The 18,868-nt window shown below is 38.5% G+C and overlaps 1 protein-coding gene across 6 annotated transcripts in view; it reads right to left on the reverse strand.

The window, feature by feature from the left end:
* The window catches only part of L2HGDH (L-2-hydroxyglutarate dehydrogenase), a 51,634-nt gene that overhangs the window by 19,319 nt on the left and 13,447 nt on the right, over positions 1 to 18,868 (reverse strand). For 4 of the 6 annotated variants that reach the window (XM_022570613.3, XM_022570610.3, XM_089906139.1 and 1 more), the window contains 2 exons: positions 3,216 to 3,378; positions 1,906 to 1,940 (listed from right to left, as the gene is read on the reverse strand). In XM_022570613.3, coding sequence (XP_022426321.3) covers positions 1,906 to 1,940; positions 3,216 to 3,378 — 198 coding nt within the window. Of the gene's footprint in view, positions 1 to 1,905; positions 1,941 to 3,215; positions 3,379 to 13,665 lie in introns of all 6 variants that reach the window. The other 2 variants (XM_089906143.1, XM_022570612.3) reach the window with 2 other exon arrangements.

Consider the following 18,868-nt stretch of genomic DNA (forward strand, 5'->3'; position numbering starts at 1 on the left):
CAAAGAGATACCAGAGGTTGCTCTCTCCTGCTCTTTCTCTGTACATGTGCACGCACAGAGAAAAGGCCATGTAAGGACATAGTGTGAAGACAGTCATCCACAAGCTGAGAAGAGAGATCTCACCAGAACCCAACCCTGATGGCACCTTGACCCTAGATTTCTAGCCTCCAGAGCTGTGAAAAAATAAATTCCTGTTGTTAAAGCCACCCCGTCTGTGGTGTTCTGTTAAGGCAGCCCTAGACGACTAACACACCCATCTCTGTCACTTCCCCACTGTCTAACACCTCAGCTTCAGTGCTATCGACATTTGGGGCCAGATACCTCTTTGTTCTGGGGGCCTGTCTCTCACATTGTAGGATGTTCAGCAGAATCCTTGGCCTCTACCCACTAAATGCCAGTAGCATTGCCCCCCTTCGACTAGATGTGACAATAAAAATGTCTCCAGACATTGCCAAATGTCTCCTAGGAGGAGAAACTGCCTCCCGTTGAGAACTACTGATTTAATATACTGAATAATACAGCTTAAATTGTGGTTAACCTTTTATCTCAGTATTGAAGTTGCAGGATCTCAAAGGAGGAGAGTGACTCAGCTAGAAAAGAAATGAACATTCATGATCAATAAAGTAGACTTCGTATCTTTTTGGAGAGTAAGCATGTCTTCAGGTGTATGGAAGGTAGTTGCACCTTGTGGATGGAAGCATAGTTTTTCTACTCTCTTTATTTGGAAGTTAAATATGGTTATAAGGGGTGTGAATGGATGCCAAGTTGAAAAGGGATGGACTGCAGGGGGTTATACTGTGTCGATCTGGTTAAGCTGGGAACGACAATGCTTCCCTATACGGTTCCAGCTTAAAGCTGACCAAATAGGAATTGCATATGGTTTGGCAGGCAGAAGTACAGCAGCAGCCACTATTCTCTGAAGGTCATTCTAGTCCAATGAAGTGACAAACACCCACTGCAAAGTAAATTACAGCTCCACATTCAGCTTCCCAACTACTGCTCCTACTGATCAGGCACTGCTCCAGCCCACTGCTTGGGTATAGACAGAGGCAAGAGCCCCCCATATCTCCTCATGAGCTTCCTGCTTGCATTCCCACTTCAGCAGCTAGACACACGTGGCTTCTCAGACTGGCTGGAGATGCCTCTGATCTACCAACTCCCCTTCTGAACCTGCACTTCCCCAGATCCTTTAAAAATTGTGTAAGGGGACTTCCCTGGTGGTCCAGTGGGTAAGACTCCACACTCCCAATTCAGGGGGCCCAGGTTCGATCCCTGGTCAGGGAAATAGATCCCGCATGCATGCCACAACCAAGAGTCCGCATGCCACAGTGAAGATCCCGCGTGCCGCAACTAAGACCTGGCACAGCCAAAATAAATAAATAAATATTTTTAAAAATTGTGTAAGGCCTAATTCCTATAATATACTCATTGATGACTCTACTCTCCTGACTGAACTCTGATCGTTCAATGAACATACAGCTAACGAAATGCTTCTATGCTATTCAATAATTCTTGTTTTAGACTATGAGAAGATGAAGAAAAGTAGTCCATCTCTCTCTGCACAACCTGCTCCCTGCCCCCAAAGTTTTCTCATTAGCAGACAGTTAATAAGTTAATGTAGATAAGTAGGCAGAGCAATAAAACTATCAGTTTTTATTACTCTAAGTGCTTATAATCCTATCCTTTGCTGGCACAATCACTTCATGAAGACATTTCCAAGTTGAAACCCTTCTTAGAATGAAAGCTGTTACACTGCTCTCAAAGGATTTCTCTCAGAATAACTTTTACATTACACAAATTTCATTCAATGACATAAAATACAGCACTGTGGTTAATTCAACTTTTTAAGAAAGGAGATGACAGTAGATAAAGTAGATGAAAGTAGTTTTGCTTAAGAATCTTTACCTTTGTATTCCTTATAACAATTGGGTATTTCATCCCTGAAAAAAAATTAGTGAAAGATTTATTTTTAGCAAAAGAAAGCCTACATTAAATAAACATTATTCTAGTAATAATTTAAAGGATTGTCTCTGTCATAACCATTATTGCCTCCTACTTTTCATTCTAAAGTTTTTTACCAAGTAACAAGATTAAACTAGTTCATATTTGACAATATACAAAACTCTGGCATGTTTTTAGCATATTTTATTTTAATTCATTTAATCTATACTTATAAACCATTCCCCACCCCAGCTCCAAAATAGACAGTCCCAGCTTTTCTGTGAACTGCAATCCTAGAAAACAGGCTATAAAATGGATCATCATAAATCAGTATGCATTTTCTCACAGAACTAATGCTATGACACTTGTTGTTCAAGTCTTGGTTATCTGAATCCTTGCGGATTCTAAGTTGTATAGAGAAGCAAGAGTTATCACAACACAGAATTTCCAATGATAAACTATTTATAAAATTAGTTCCCAATCAGATACATGTGATCTCAAAGACCTATAAAGCATAGGTACAGCAGGTAAAAAAAATATGATCTACTTACTTATATCATAGATTTGATTGATTATGCTACCTATCTAACAATCTCAATTATCTAACAATTTTGCTCATCATCTTAGAATTTAAAAGGACACTGGGAGAATGACTCAGATAGCCCAGATCTCCTTAAAAACCTGTCAAGAAAGAATGAACTGAACACTACTTTTTTTCTCCTTCAAATTTCCCAACAATGAATTTAAGGCTTAAAAGCTAATTCATTTGGTTTAAAAAAAAATTGTCCCCAAAGCAAAACAAAACAAACTCTAAGTACAGGCTACAATGAAGGAACTGGGGCGGGGGGGCGGGGTGGAGGGGGAATTCAGAATGGCTGAGTCATGTCCTATCCCCAGACAGTCTGATTCAGTAAGACTGGGTGATGCTAAAATCTGCATTTTTAACAAGCACTCCCAGGGGATTCTGACTAACCTACTGGATAGGGAAGTGTTTGTAGGCTAACTTTCCATAAACAGCCTTGGCAGTTCGGGATTTAGCACTAGTCAGAAGTGTCCCATCAGTGCCTAGTTCTATCAGCACAAGACTCACTAGAAGTCCCAGTTCTCCCGTATCCGGTCTCACCCTCACCCCTTCTGTACCTGCCTCCAGCTCTGGGCCCTACTGTAGCCTAGCTTCTGGTGGCCCTCCTGCCAGCGCTACCCTAGCCAAAAACAGTCCCAAGTTTGATTAGAAGTCAATTCAGTATTCAAAAGAAAAGACAAGGATTGCTCACCATCTTTACTTCTTGAAGGACTTTCTTTAGCCATTTCAATATCTTCTACTTCAAAACTGGTCAAAACAGAGCCACCTGCTTCTTGGAAATCCTGGGCAAATGACAAAGCCACCTGCTGATAGTCCACAATGCCAGTATGAGGACAATCAATAGCCATTAGACCCTGGCACAGAATTGTGAAAAAATCAAGACAATACAATTAAAAACCACTGTGCATAGGTTGTGCCATAACTTTGATTTTTGGCCGAATTTTTTTATTGTTTATATTGATGGATAACACACAATTAGCCTTTCCTGGCAAACATCTGATAGTCTTAAAGAAAAAAAAAGTGCTCAATTCAATGCCTAAATTTGAAATTGAATACATATATAATTTGTCTAACAGATAAAAGAAATAATACTAGCTAAATAAGAAAACCTCTATAGTCAGGAAATAATTCTCCTCCTTAGAGGAGTTAATTTTTCCAGGCTCTTCCAGCTGCTACAATGAGTTTTTCTGTTTTCTTTATACCTTATCCTATCTGATTCTGATTCATATCTGATTCTGAATCAAACAGTGTATCACCAATTATATTTTAAACAAACTGTAGAGATTTTTCCCAGTAGTATATTATATGTCATGCACACTCAGTGAGAGCTCAGAGTTGTTCACAGTGTTTGCCGAGTGTCGATTTGATTTGCTGCAGAACCTATCTTCAAGACTACAACTACTGAATGGACATTTTATGTGGTTAATTCAAACTTTCTCTTCAGGTAATATGAGAAATTAATAGTCTGGGTCTTTTGTTGCTATGTTGGGGTGTGTGTGTGTGTTGTCACTCAAAACATGTTTAAACTCTATAAATGAATGATCTACAACCATACCTATTTAATTTTTTGGAATAAGTATTGAATGTGCATTGGCTTTTCTAATTCTGAAGAAAAGGAAACAAGTAGCATTTCACAAAGTATTGACTGCATTTTGGTGAATCCTTGGAAATGGCACCATTTTCTGTTGCCTTATTGTATATAAGAGTATATCAGTTCTCCCAATCAATTGCCCCTAAGAGCGTAGCCTGGTTCCCAGGATAAATGGCGCCCAGAAGTTGAGCACGACAGGTAAATGCTGCTATCCTCCTATTTGGCCAGGACTGCACTGTTGTTGCAGTTTTACAATGATATCTGATAATATTATTTTAACTATCTCATCTGTATTCACTGCTCCACCCCTACCCCAGTGCATTTACCTGCTTGGCCTTTAAAAGTTTTTGACTTTGCCACCCATCCCTGACCAATGCTTCCAAATGGCCAGATGACACTAAAGGTGAAGGCTCACAAAATGCCTCACAGTCTCTTTTCACAAACTGAACATAACATTTGGCAAACTTCATCATTTTCCTGACAGTCTTGCTTCCAGAATATGACAGCATTTGCCAAGAACAGGAAATCATTCCTTCTGTTTCAATACAATCACATGTAAGATTTTACATTAGAACTTACATTGCCTGAAATCCCTAAATTCGCAGGTCAAATAAGTATAATTCAACTTTAAACTACAAATGGTATTTGGGGTACAATAACCTTGGAAGCTAACTTAGGATAATACTAAGAGTTTAGCCACAAAAAGTAAGAGTTTAGTTACAAAAAACTTCCTTACGTAGCATAAAAACTATGTGACAAGTATGATAACAGGGTGATAAAAACATGCTGTAAAAGTGTTTCATATCAATAGTTTTTTATAATCCCAAATATCCTCCTTATTCATCTTATACTCCTATAACCCAGCACATGCCTGACACACAGAAGCACTCAACTATTTACTGACTGACAACTTTTGAGGGTTGTCTTTACACTTACTAGATTCCTCCCCCGCCCCAGACCTTCCCTAACAGGTTTTCCTTCTTCCTTCCCTTTCTAGCCTTGGCTGTGACCGTTCTCATGAGATGTTGGTGTGCCCCGCCTATATGTGTAGTGGGGAGAAGGTGGAGCGAGTCACTGCTGCCCAGCAGTCAGACACTCTGGCCCAGGGCAGGGTTGGGGGACAGGCTGACTGTGTCTGTCAGCCAGCAGGCTGGGCGTGTACTGTCCAGGTTAGCAGGTCAGAGCTTGAATCTGAGGTTACGGCAGGTCAGGTGTCTGGAAAAGAACCAGGCAAGCAGGTCAGGGAAAGTTGGGAGCTGGAAGTCAGTCAGGAGGCTAGAGGAACAGAGGAACGTGTGCCTGACCAATAGTGCTAAAGAAAAGGCAGGCGGATCACCACAGCTAATGTCAGAGGAGGCAGTCAGGATTTACCCACAGCAAGCACTGTCAAGAGCTATCCTTCAAAGTCAAAGTTTACAGAGGCAGTTTAAAATTTTCCAAGATACTTCCCCTAGGGGCACTTAATTTTCTTCTTAAAGAGATCTGGTCCAAGAAGCCCTTTACGAGTTCCCCTGACAAACTGTTTCTTTCTGGAGGGCCTGGAAGAAACAGGTGTGATCCTATACCATGGAAATTTCGCCACCCATTCTTGGTAGTGGTGGTGAAGTTGGGGGAAAAGGAAGGAATTTACTCAAGACACTTCTATGAAATAACCAGAGTATATTTTCTACTATGTATTGCCACCCTTAAATATCAATACACCTAGACATTGATAACTATAATGTGGCATTCTATAAAGCAGATCACTACTGCAGAGGACTCAGAGAAAAGTAGGATATACCTCTTTTATGAGTTACACTATTTATTCATCTTTCAAGTGAGGGGTTCACTTCTGAGAAGATTTTCCTAGACTTCCAGAGTAAGCTAAAAGCTCTCCCTTACCTTGGCACAAGACAGAGTATCAGTTCTATCAGAAAACTTATCACTGTATTAAAATTGTATTTTCTGCTATACTACAACTTCCTTCAGGATGACAACTCTGTCTTACTCACTTTCATATCTGCAGTGCCCAACATAGTGTTCGGCACATAGTAAAGAAGAAAATGTCAGTTAAACTGAACAGAAACATACCAGTTCCGAGTCAGATCTGGGAGGAGGGGACTCTTTAAGTTGTACGACCTTGGAGAATTACCTTAACCAGTTTCTTCACTTATAAGACACAAAAATATGCATACATAATTTGATTATCTATACACACATACTTCATCCACCTCATTCCAAGACACGTGAGGATCACACGGTCAGGTACACAGAACAATATCCAGATTCATCCTGAACCTTTATGACTTATGAAGAGTTGTTCTGTTTTTTGTTTCTTTTTTAACAGTTAGGCATGATATAAAGAACCATGGATCCATGTTTCTATTTTTTTCTATCTTTAAAGTGCTGACAAGGATTACATGACAGACAACGATTGTTGTTCCAGTTGATTAGCTGGAATCTTCCATATACTCCAGATTTCAGTACCGCCACGAAACCAATAATCCTGTTTTCCAAACTCCACAATCAATATTGTTTTTACATCTTGACTAAATCCACAGTGGGGTCAGGGGCTCATATGTGCTTTTATTTATTTACTTTTTTACACCAACCTTAAAGTGTGAAAGATCTTTTCATTAGTACATAAAAAGAGAAACACATGTTAAAAATTAGCATGCCTTCCTGGGGGAGGTTATAAATTGTTTTATTCTCAAATGGCAAGGTAATACTTGATACAGATCAGCGAGATTCTCACATCTTAATTTCACAACCAAATCCCATCAAAATCACATAAAGCTACAAAACAGCAACAGGTTTAGCTGTTTTATATTCAGGAAGTGCTCAATAATTTTTGTAAAGCACTGTTTAGATGTGAGTTTAAATGCTTCATTTTTGTTTTAGTAGACTTGATTTTTTAGAGCAGTTTTAGGTTCACAGAAAAATTGAGGAGAAGGTACAGAGATTTCCCATATATTTCCTGCCCCCCACATGTACAGACTCCTAATCTCTTTATTTTTTTTATACAGCAGGTTCTTATTAGTTATCCATTTTATACATATTAGCGTACACATGTCAATCCCAATCTCCCAATTCATCACACCACTAGCCCCGCCGCCACTTTCCCCCCTTGGTGTCCATACGTTTGTTCTCTACATCTGTGTCTCAAATTCTGCCCTGCAAACCGGTTCATCTGTACCGTTTTTCTAGGTTCCACATACATGCGTTAATATACGATATTTGTTTTTCACTTTCTGACTTGCTTCACTCTGTATGAGTCTCTGGATTCATCCACATCTCTACAAATGACCCAATTTTGTTTCTTTTTATGGTTGAGTAATATTCCATTGTATATATGTACCACATCTTCTTTACCCATTTATCTCTCGATGGGCATTTAGGTTGCTTCCATGTCTTGGCTATTGTAAATAGTGCTGCAATGAACACTGGGGTTCATGTGTCTTTTTTTTTTTTTGAATTTAATTTATTTTTTTATACAGCAGGTTCTTATTAGTGATCAGTTTTATCCACATCAGTGTATACATGTCAATCCCAATCGCCCAATTCATCACACCACCATCCCCACCACCCCACAGCTTTCCCCCCTTGATGTCCATAGTTTGTTCTCTACATCTGCGTCTCAACTTCTGCCCTGCAAACCGGTTCATCTGTACCACGGTTCTAGGTTCCACATACATGTGTTAATATACGATATTTGTTTTTCTCTTTCTGACTTACTTTACTCTGTATGACAATCTCTAGATCCATCCACGTCTCAACAAATGACCAAATTTCGTTCCTTTTTATGGCTGAGTAATATTCCATTGTATATATGTACCAAACCTTCTTCATCCATTCGTCTGTTGATGGGCATTTAGGTTGCTTCCATGACCTGGCTATTGTAAATAGTGCTGCAATGAACATTGGGGTGCATGTGTCTTTTTGAATTACGATTTTCTCTGGGTATATGCCCAGTAGTGGGATTGCTGGATCATATGGTAATTCTACTTTTAGTTTTTTAAGGAACCTCCATAGTGGCTGTATCAATTTACATTCCCACCAACAGTGCAAGAGGGTTCCCTTTTCTCCACACCCTCTCCAGCATTTGTTGTTTGTAGATTTTCTGATGATGCCCATTCTAACAGGTGTGAGGTGATACCTCATTGTAGTTTTGATTTGCATTTCTCTAATAATTAGTGATGCTGAGCAGCTTTTCATGTGCTCCTTGGCCATCTGTATGTCTTCTTTGGAGAAACATCTATTTAGGTCTTCCGCCCATTTCTGGATTGGGTTTTTATTTTTTTAATATTGAGCTGCATGAGCTGTTTGTATATTTTGGAGATTAATCCTTTGTCTATTGTTTTGTTTGCAAATATTTTCTCGCTTTCTGAGGGTTGTCTTTTCATCTTGTTTGTAGTTTTCTTTGCTTGCAAGAGCTTTTAAGTTTCATTAGGTCCCATTTGTTTATTTTTGTTTTTATTTCCCTTACTCTAGGAGGTGGATCAAAAAAGATCTTGCTGTGATTTATGTCAAAGAATGTTCTTCCTATGTTTTCCTCTAAGAGTTTTACAGTGTCTGGTCTTACATTTAGGTCTCTAATCTATTTTGAGTTTATTTTTGTATATGGTGTTAGGGAGTGTTCTAATTTCATTCTTTTACACATAGCTGTCCATTTTTCCCAGCACCACTTATTGAAGAGACTGTCTTTACTGCACTGTATATCCTTGCCTCCTTTGTCATAGATTAGTTGACCATAGGTGTGTGGGTTTATATCTGGGCTTTCTATCCTGTTCCATTGATCTATATTTCTGTTTTTGTGCCAGTACCATATTGTCTTCATTACTGTAGCTTTGTAGTATAGTCTGAAGTCAGGGAGTCTAATTCCTCCAGCTCCATTTTTTTCCCTCAAGACCACTTTGGCTATTCGGGGTCTTTTGTGTCTCCATACAAATTTTAAGATTTTTTGTTCTAGCTCTGTAAAAAATGCCATTGGTAATTTGATAGGGATTGCACTGAATCTGTAGATTGCTTTGGGTAGTATAGTTATTTTCACAATATTGAATCTTCCAACAAAAGAGCATGGTATATCTCTCTATCTGTTTGTATCATCTTTAATTTCTTTTAACAGTGTCTTATAGTTTTCTGCATAGAGGTCTTTTGTCTCCCTAGGTATTTTATTCTTTTTGTTGCAGTGGTAAATGGGAGTGTTTCCTTAATTTCTCTTTCAGATTTTTCATCATTAGGGTGTAGGAATGCAGGAGATTTCTGTGCAGTAATTTTGTATCCTGCAACTTTACCAAAATCATTGATTAGCTCTACTAGTTTTCTGGTGGCATCTTTAGGATTCTCTATGTATAGTATCATGTCATCTGCAACAGTGACAGTTTTACTTCTTCTTTTCCAATTTGTATTCCTTTTATTTCTTTTTCTTCTCTGACTGCCACAGCTAGAACTTCCAAAACTATGTTGAATAATAGTGGTGAGAGTGGACATCCTTGTCTTGTTCCTGATCTTAGAGGAAATGCTTTCAGTTTTTCACCACTGAGAATGATGTTTGCTGTGGGTTTTTGTATATGGCCTTTATTATGTTGAGGTATGTTCCCTCTATGCCCACCTTCTGAAGAGTTATCATAAATGTGTGTTGAATTTTGTCAAAAGCTTTTTCTGCATCTATTGAGATAATCATATAGTATTTATCCTTCAATCTGTTAATACGGTGTATCACATTGATTGATTTGCGTATATTAAAGAATCCTTGAATCCCTGGGATAAATCCCACTTGATCATGGTGTATGATCCTTTTAATGTGTTGTTGGATTCTGTTTGCTAGTATTTTGTTGAGGATTTTTGCACCTATATTCATCAGTGATATTGGTCTGTAATTTTTTTTTGTAGTATCTTTGTCTGGTTTTGGTATCAGGGTGATGGATGGCCTCATAGCATGAGTTTGGCAGTTTTCCTTCTGCAGCTTTTTGGAAGAGTTTGAGAAGGATGGGTGTTAGCTCTTCTCTAAATATTTGACAGCATTCACCTGTGAAGCCATCTAGTCCTGGACTTTTGTTTGTTGGAAGATTTTTAATCACAGTTTCAATTTCATTACTTGTGACTGGTCTGTTCATATTTTCTATTTCTTCCTGGTTCAGTCTTGGAAGTTATACCTTTCTAAGAATTTGTCCATTTCTTCCAGGTTGTCCATCTTATCGGCATAGAGTTGCTTGTAGTAGTCTCTTAGGATGCTTTGTATTTCTGCGGTGTCTGCTGTAACTTCTCCTTTTTCATTTCTAATTTTATTGATTTGAGTACTCTCCCTCTTTTTCTTGATGAGTCTGGCTAATGGTTTATCAATTTTGTTAATCTTCTCAAAGAACCAGCTTTTAGTTTTATTGATCTTTGCTATTGTTTTCTTTGTTTCTTTTTCATTTATTTCTGCTCTGATCTTTATGATTTCTTTCCTTCTGCTGACTTTGGGTTTTGTTTGTTCTTCTTCCTCTAGTTCCTTTAGGTGTAACGTTAGACTGTTTATTTGAGATTTTTCTTGTTTCTTGAGGTAGGCTTGTATTGCTATAAACTTCCCTCTTAGAACTGCTTTTGCTGCATCCCATAGGTTTTGGATTGTCGTGTTTTCATTGTCATTTGTGTCTAGGTATTTTTTGAGTTCCTCTTTGATTTCTTTAGTGATCTCTTGGTTATTTAGTAAGGTACTGTTTAGCCTCCATGTGTCTGTGTTTTTTACATCTTTTTCCCTGTAATTGATTTCTAATCTCATAGCATTGTGGTCAGAAAAGATGCTTGATACGACTTCAATTTTTAAAAATTTACTCAGGCTTGATTTGTGACCCAGGATGTGATCTATCCTGGGGAATGTTCCATGTGCAGTTGAGAAGAAAGCGTAATCTGCTGTTTTTTGGATGGAATGTCCTATAAATATCAATTAAATCTATCTGGTCTATTGTGTCATTTAAAGGTTGTGTTTCCTTATTAATTTTCTGTTTGGATGATCTGTCCATTGGTGTAAGTGAGGTGTTAAAGTCCTCCACTATTATTGTGTTACTGTCGATTTCCTCTTTTATAGCTGTTAGCAGTTGCCTTACCTATTGAGGTGCTCCTAAGTTGGGTGCATATATATTTATAATTGCTATATCATTTTCTTGGATTGATCCCTTGATCATTACGTAGTGTCCTTCCTTGTCTCTTGTAACATTCTTTATTTTAAAGTCTATTTTGTCTGATATGAGTATTGCTACTCCAGCTTTCTTTTGATTTCCATTTGCATGGAATATGTTTTTCCATTCCCTCACTTCAGTCTGTATGTGTCCCTAGGTCTGAAGTGGGTCTCTTGTACACAGCATATATATATATGGGTCTTGTTTTTATATCCATTCAGCAAGCCTGTGTCTTTTGGTTGGAGCATTTAATCCATTCACATTTAAGGTAATTATCAATGTATGTTCCTATTACCATTTTCTTAATTTTGGGGGGGTTTGTTTTTGTAGGTCCTTTTCTTCTCTTGTGTTTCCCACTTAGAGAAATTTCTTCAGCATTTGTTGTAAAGCTGGTTTGGTGGTGCTGAATTCTCTTAGCTTTTGCTTGTCTGTAAAGCCTTTGATTTCTCCATTGAATCTGAATGAGATCCTTGTCAGGTGGAGCAATCTTGGTTGTAGGCTCTCCCCTTTCATCACTTTAAATATGTCATGCCACTCCCTTCTGGCTTGTAGAGTTTCTGCTGAGAAATCAGCTGTTAACCTTATGGGAGTTCCCTTGTATATTATTTGTCGTTTTTCCCTTGCTGCTGTCAATAATTTTTCTTTGTCTTTAATTTTTGCCAGTTTTTTTGCCAATTTGATTACTATGTGTCTTGGCATGTTTCTCCTTAGGTTTATCCTGTATGGCACTCTCTGTGATTCCTGGACTTGGGTGGCTATTTCCTTTCCCATGTTAGGGAAGTTTTCAACTATAATCTCTTCAAATATTTTCTCTGGTCCTTTCTCCCTCTCTTCTCCTTTTGGGACCCCTATAATGCAAATGTTGGTGCATTTAATGTTGTCCCAGAGGTCTCATAGGCTGTCTTCATTTCTTTTCATTCTTTTTTCTTTATTCTGTTCTGCAGCAGTGAATTCCACCATTCTGTATTCCAGGTCACTTATCCGTTCTTCTGCCTCAGTTATTCTGCTACTGATTCCTTCTAGTGTATTTTTCATTTCAGTTATTGTATTGTTCATCTCTGTTTGTTTGTTCTTTAATTCTTTTAGGTCTTCGTTAAACATTTCTTGCATCTTCTCGATCTTTGCCTCCATTCTTTTTCCGAGGTCCTAGATCATCTTCACTATCATTACTCTGAATTCTTTTTCTGGAAGATTGCCTATCTCCACTTCATTTAGTTGTTTTTCTGGGGTTTTATCTTGTTCCTTCATCTGGTACATAGCCCTCTGTCTTTTCATCTTGTCTACCTTTCTGTGAATGTGGTTTTTGTTCCACAGGCTGCAGGACTGTAGTTCTTCTTGCTTCTGCTGTCTGCCCTCTGGTGGATGAGGCTATCTAAGAGGCTTGTGCAAGTTTCCTGATGGGAAGGACTGGTGGTGGGTAGAGCTGGCTGTTGCTCTGGTGGGCAGAGCTCAGTAAAACTTTAATCTGCTTGTCTGCTAATGGGTGGGGCTGGGTCCCCTCCCTGTTGGTTGTTTGGCCTGAGGTGACCCAACACTGGAGCCTACCCGGGCTCTTTTGTAGGGCTAATGGCAGACTCTGGGAGGGCTCACGTCAAGGAGTACTTCCCAAAACTTCTGCTTCCAGTGTCCTTGTCCTCACGGTGAGACAGAGCCACCTCCCACCTCTGCAGGAGACACTCCAACACTAGCAGGTAGGTCTGGTTCAGTCTCCTATGGGGTCACTGCTCCTTCCCCTGGGTCCCGATGTGCACACTATTTTGTGTGTGCCCTCTGAGAGTGGAGTCTCTGTTTCCCCCAGTCCTGTCAAAGTCCTGCAATCAAACCTCGCTGGCCTTCAAATTCTGATTCTCTAGGAATTCCTCCTCCCGTTGCCGGACCCCCAGGGAAGCCTGACATGGGGCTCAGAACCTTCACTCCAGTGGGTGGACTTCTGTGGTATAAGTGTTCTCCAGTTTGTGAGTCACCCACCCAGCAGTTATGGGATTTGATTTTATTGTGATTGCACCCCTCCTACCATCTCATTGTGGCTTCTCCTTTGTCTTTGGATGCGGGGCATCTTTTTTGATGAGTTCCAGTGTCTTCCTGTCGATGATTTTTCAGCAGTTAGTTGTGATTCCAGTGCTCTCACAAGAGGGAGTGAGAGCACGTCCTTCTACTCTGCCATCTTGAACCAATCTCCTAATCTCTTTAATACTAGTGTCTTTCCCCCTTAAATATGGCATCAGTCTAAATAACCAGTTCTGCTGTACACTGAATGTCTGTGTGCCTCCAAAATTCATATGTTGAAACCTAATGACCCATGTGACGGTATTTGGAGGTGGGGCCTTTCGGAAGTGATTAGGTCATGAGGATGGAGGCTTCATGAATGGGATTAGTGCCTTTATAAAAGAGACTCCAGAGAGTTCCCTTACCCCTTATGCCATGTGAGAACACAGCAAGAAGATGGTCTATGAACCAGGAAGTGGGTCCTCACCGGACATCAAATCTTCCAGAGCCTTGATCTCAGACTTCCAGCCTCTAGAACTGTGAGAAATAAATATCTGACATTTATAAGCTAACTGGTTCATGGTACTTTGCTGCAGCAGCCCCAACTGACTAAAACAAGCTCTTATATGAGTTATTCACAAGCCTGGTTTGAAGACATCCTAGGATCTCTCTACAATGTTTTTAAATAGCCTATTTTACTCTGCAGAGGAATTGATATGGCTTAAAGGAAATAAACAGAATAAAATATTGAGTTACAAGCAAAGCATCAGGAAAGGGGGAAAATGTAAAGCAGGAGGAAAAGAACAAACATAACTAAGTTATCTTAACAGATTTCATGAAAAGTTCCCAAGTATCTCAAACAAAACCAATTTGAATTCACTAGAATTACTGCTTAAATAAGCCCAAAATAACATCTACCACTTCTTGAGGATTAACATATGCTGGATGCCTTACATATATCACTATATTTAATTCTCAGAACAACCTGCATTTTACAAATGAGGAGTCTGAGGTTTAGAACAATTTTAACCCACTCAAGGTAAACAGCTGTTAAATAGGCAGATATGAGATTTAAATTTATGTCTGTCTGGCTTCTCAGCCACCACATTCTGCTGCTCACCTTATGTCAGATCCTACTTTATGGAAAAAAAAAAAAGACAGAATATAGTGAGATAAAATAAAGAATAATATGCCAAATTCCCTGAAGTCTAGAAATTACTAACCTATGATATTCAAGAGTAGCAGAAAGAAATCAGGTAGTCTAAAAATAACTATAAATAAGTGGTGTTGATGGTATCATGGTGAGCATAGCTGCCTTCCAATAATAAATATAAATAGCTTTGACTTCCCACCTCAAGGCTCCCCTCTCTCCCATGTCCAATTCCATCCTATGTACCAGAACTTGATTAACCTTCCTCAATTAGCACAGTTTGCATATCGTTTTCTTGCCTAAATCCTTCAGTGGCTCCCTACTGTTTGATCAGGAGCTGGTAATCTTTTCTGTAAAGGGCCAGATAGTAAATATTTTTGCCCATGTGAGGCTTAGGATCTCTGTTTCAATTACTCGAGTTGGCTGTTTGGCACAAAAGCAGCCACAGACAACACATAAATGAATAAGTATGATTGTTCTCCAATAAAAATTTATTTGTGGACACTGAAATTTGAGTTTCATATAAGTTTCATGTGTCACAAAATATTATTCTTCTTTTAATTTTTTCAACCATTTAAAACAGCTTATAGGTCTTTAAAAACATGTGGTGGGCTGGATTTGGCCCACAGGCCATAGTTTGCCAATCCTGGCTTAAGACCGTGTAGCATTTGCCCAAAGCCTGAAAGAAATAGCCAAAATTAGATATTCAGTGAAGATGTCTTCTTTTTTTAAAAAAATCAGTCATTCATTCACCATCTCAGAGAGATAAGAAATGCATGGGGACAGGAAAAGGGAGAAGAAGACCTACTCCCACAAGTTAAACACTTTGATTATTCTGACTGAGTCTGAGGGGAGGGAAGGGTGAGGTTTTCTGGAGTTGAAGATGCTATGACTTTCTCTGCAGGAAGAACTCATTTAACACTGTTTGGATTCCTAGTCTCTTGGGAACTTTATACTAATTAATAAAATCAAATATTTTGATCTAACTTTAACTGCACAACTACAGATAACTTAAGGGAAAAAAATCTATTTCTATCTTGTCTTTTTGTGAAAGGATTTGAAGCAGCCTGTAAAAACAAACAAACAAGAAGCACATACAAAACAACATATGCTAGCATTAAATATTGAGCCAGACAAGTATATGGGTTGGAAAGGAAGAAATAAGTTATTATTTGCAGACGACATGATTGTACATAGAAAATACAAAAGAATTGGGACTTCCCTGGTGGTCCAGTGGTTAAGACTCCACACTTCCACTGCAGGGGGCATGTGTTCGATCCCTGGTTGGGGAAGTAAGATCCCACATGCCATATGGTACGGCCAAAAAAAAAAAAAGAATTTATAGACAAACTATTAGAATCAATAAGTGAATTCAACAACCAAGATGAATACATGGTCAAAAATCAATTTGATTTCCATATATCTGTAATGTATAAGTAGAAAATAAACTTTAAATAACAATACTATTTATGAGAGTATAAAAAATCAAATACCTAGAAATAAATCTAAGAGACATGTAAGACCTCTACACTGAAAACTGTAATACATTTTTTTCAATAAATTAAAGATTCAGATAAATGGAGTGATCCATGTTCATGGATTGGAAGATTCAATATTGTAAATATGTCAACTGTCTGCAAATATGTCAACCTACATATTCAGGGCAATCTCAATCGAAATCACAACAGGTTATCCTGTGGACTTTAGCAAATTAATTCTAAAATGTATATGGAAATGCAAAGATCCAAGAATAGGCAATACAATGTTGAAGAAGAACAAAATTGAAGGACTTACTCAACCAGATGTCTAGACCTATTGAAAAGCTATAGTAACTAAGACATTATGGTAGTGGTACAAGAAGAGACAACAGAAGAGAAGAGAGTCCAGACAGAGAGCCCACCTATATATAGTCACCTGGTATCACAAAGGTAACACTGCAGTGCAGTGGGGAAATAATGGTCTTTTTGATAAATGGTGCTGGGCTAACTGGATATCTACATATGAGGGGAAAAAAGTGTACCTTGACCCCTATCTTATACCATAAACAAAAATCAGTTCCAAACGGATCGTAGATCTAAATGCGAAAGGTAAAACAACATAGCTTTTAGAAAAAAAGCATAGGAGAATATCTTCCTGATGCTGAAATAGGCAAAGATTTCTCAGAGTACAAAAAAGCACTAAGCATAAAAGAGAAATATATGCATAAATTGATTGAATGATTACATTAAGACTAAGAACCTCTGTTCATCTAAAGACACTATTAAGAGTGAAAACACAAGCCACAGAGTCATAGAAGATATCTATTGTGTATATACATACGTATATACACAACAAAAGACACATATTCAGACTATATAATGAACTTATAAAATTAATAAGAATTGATAATTGATAAGAAGGACAGTCAACCCAATAGAAAAATGGGCAAAGGACTTAGTTACTTCACAAAAGAAAATATCCACATGGCCAGTAAACATATGAAAAGGTGTACAATTTTATGGGTCAACAGGGAAATTATAATATTATACTACTACATAGCCACCAGAATGGCTAAAATGAAAACAACAAACAATATTAAGTGTTGGTGAAGATAAGGAGCAACTGTAACTCTCATACACTGTTGATAAGATTATTATTTGGGACAAATGCTATGGAAAACTCTTTGGCAGTACCTGCCACAGCCATACATATATATAAATTATGACCATAATTTCCCTCCGAGGTATATCCCCCACGAAAGTGTGTACGTGTGTTCACCAAAATAGATGTGCTAGAATGTTCTTAGTAGCACTATTTGCAAGAGCTCCAAATTGGAAACTACCCAAAACGCCCAACAACAGTATAAAGAACCATGCTATAGTCATACAAAGGATTATTATACAGCAATGACAACAAATTATAACTACATGCAATAATATGGATGAATTTTATAAACAATACTGAATAAAAGCAGTCCAGACACAAACGAGCACATACTATATGATTCTACTTACACAAAATTCAAAAATCTATGATGTAAAAGAACAGTGGTCATCCTTAAGGGAAAGGTAGTGTCTAGGAGGGGGCATGAGGGGAATTCTGAGAAGCTGGTAATGTTCTGTTTGTTGATCTGGATGATCACACTTAACGAAAATTCATCAAGCTGTATACATTTATGATTTTGGATGTATGCTGTGATTCAATAAAAAGTTCCAAAAAATCAGAGCATATAGAAAACAAAGGTGGAAAGATAAGATGAAACAAAGAGCCAATTTAGTATATGAAAATAAAAATGTATGCTTAATGCTCTAGATATTTGGCAAGAGTAGGGCACAAATGTGTTTCTGCTTAGAGCCAAGGCAAACAGGACAATACAGTTAAAGAATTCAGTGTCCATCGATAAAAACAAGCCAATTATGCTCAGGAAAAACAAAATTATTCTTAGAACTGGAGTCTGAAATTTCTCCTGAGTGTTCTCAGAGAGATGTTGTTTGACAGTGAACCTATGTCCTCAACCACCTCCTTATAGTAGAGGCCTCAGTGAGTGACACAATGACTTTCTCCATAGGCTGATGCCATAAAACCAAAACACAACTCAAGGAGAGTAATCTGGGGTCAAGAAGTAGGATGGGGAGAGAAAAACACTACAGTGTAGGTGTACTACAATCTGATGGTCTGGAGAGATGTACAAGAATGAATGGTCTACATATCATCCAGGCTCTCTCCCTTAAATAGTGTTTCTCTAAAGCAAGCTTTTGATAAGCACTGCCTGACAGTGAGTTCAAGGTCACACTCGCTAAGACAGGTACCCACAGTCCAGCTATTGGAATATGTCATTAAAACACTGGGGAATGGAGAACAGGAGATACAGCAATTCATTGGAACAGTCAGTGGAATGAGAGTTGGACGGATAGCCTCTAAAAGGCTATCAAGGGAAGTTGATATGCAGAGTAACTATTATATTATTATTCGTGTTTCTATCACAAATACAAGAAAGAAGATCTGGTTTTCCCCACAGCATGTTTTAAGCCAGAAACTCTATAACCTACCCTCCTGAAACAGATCCAATATTGTAGCCACCCTCCTCAAAAATTTTTAGTGGCTACCTATGCCTACTGGATAAACTTCAAAGTTATCAGCATGGATATGATATCAAGCCCTTTATGTGGGCTAATTCTGCCTTCCCAGTCTCATCTATTATCTCTTGCTACACACCCTATGATCCACTCACCACATCTCACCACTCAGTGGTTTCCAAACATGCCATAGAGTCTCAGACCTCCTCTTGCTTTTGCCTATGTTCTTCAGGACCTGGTAGTTTCTTGTAGGAAAAGAAGAAATCAGGTGTCCAGAGTTTGTGGCAATGCCCTCTTGTGTCTGGCACCTTAATGCTTCTGTAACAGGATTATTTAACTGTCTCTATGATTCCTGCTTCCTATAAACTCACCCTCAGCCTCCATGTCACAGGACTTAGCCCTATCCCTGTGAGCCTGTGTGTG

This window comes from Delphinapterus leucas, chromosome 2 (genome assembly GCF_059928025.1).
Source record: "Delphinapterus leucas isolate spDelLeu-1000000601 "Yukka" chromosome 2, BTC_Dleu_Yukka2, whole genome shotgun sequence".
Classification (NCBI taxonomy): domain Eukaryota; kingdom Metazoa; phylum Chordata; class Mammalia; order Artiodactyla; family Monodontidae; genus Delphinapterus; species Delphinapterus leucas.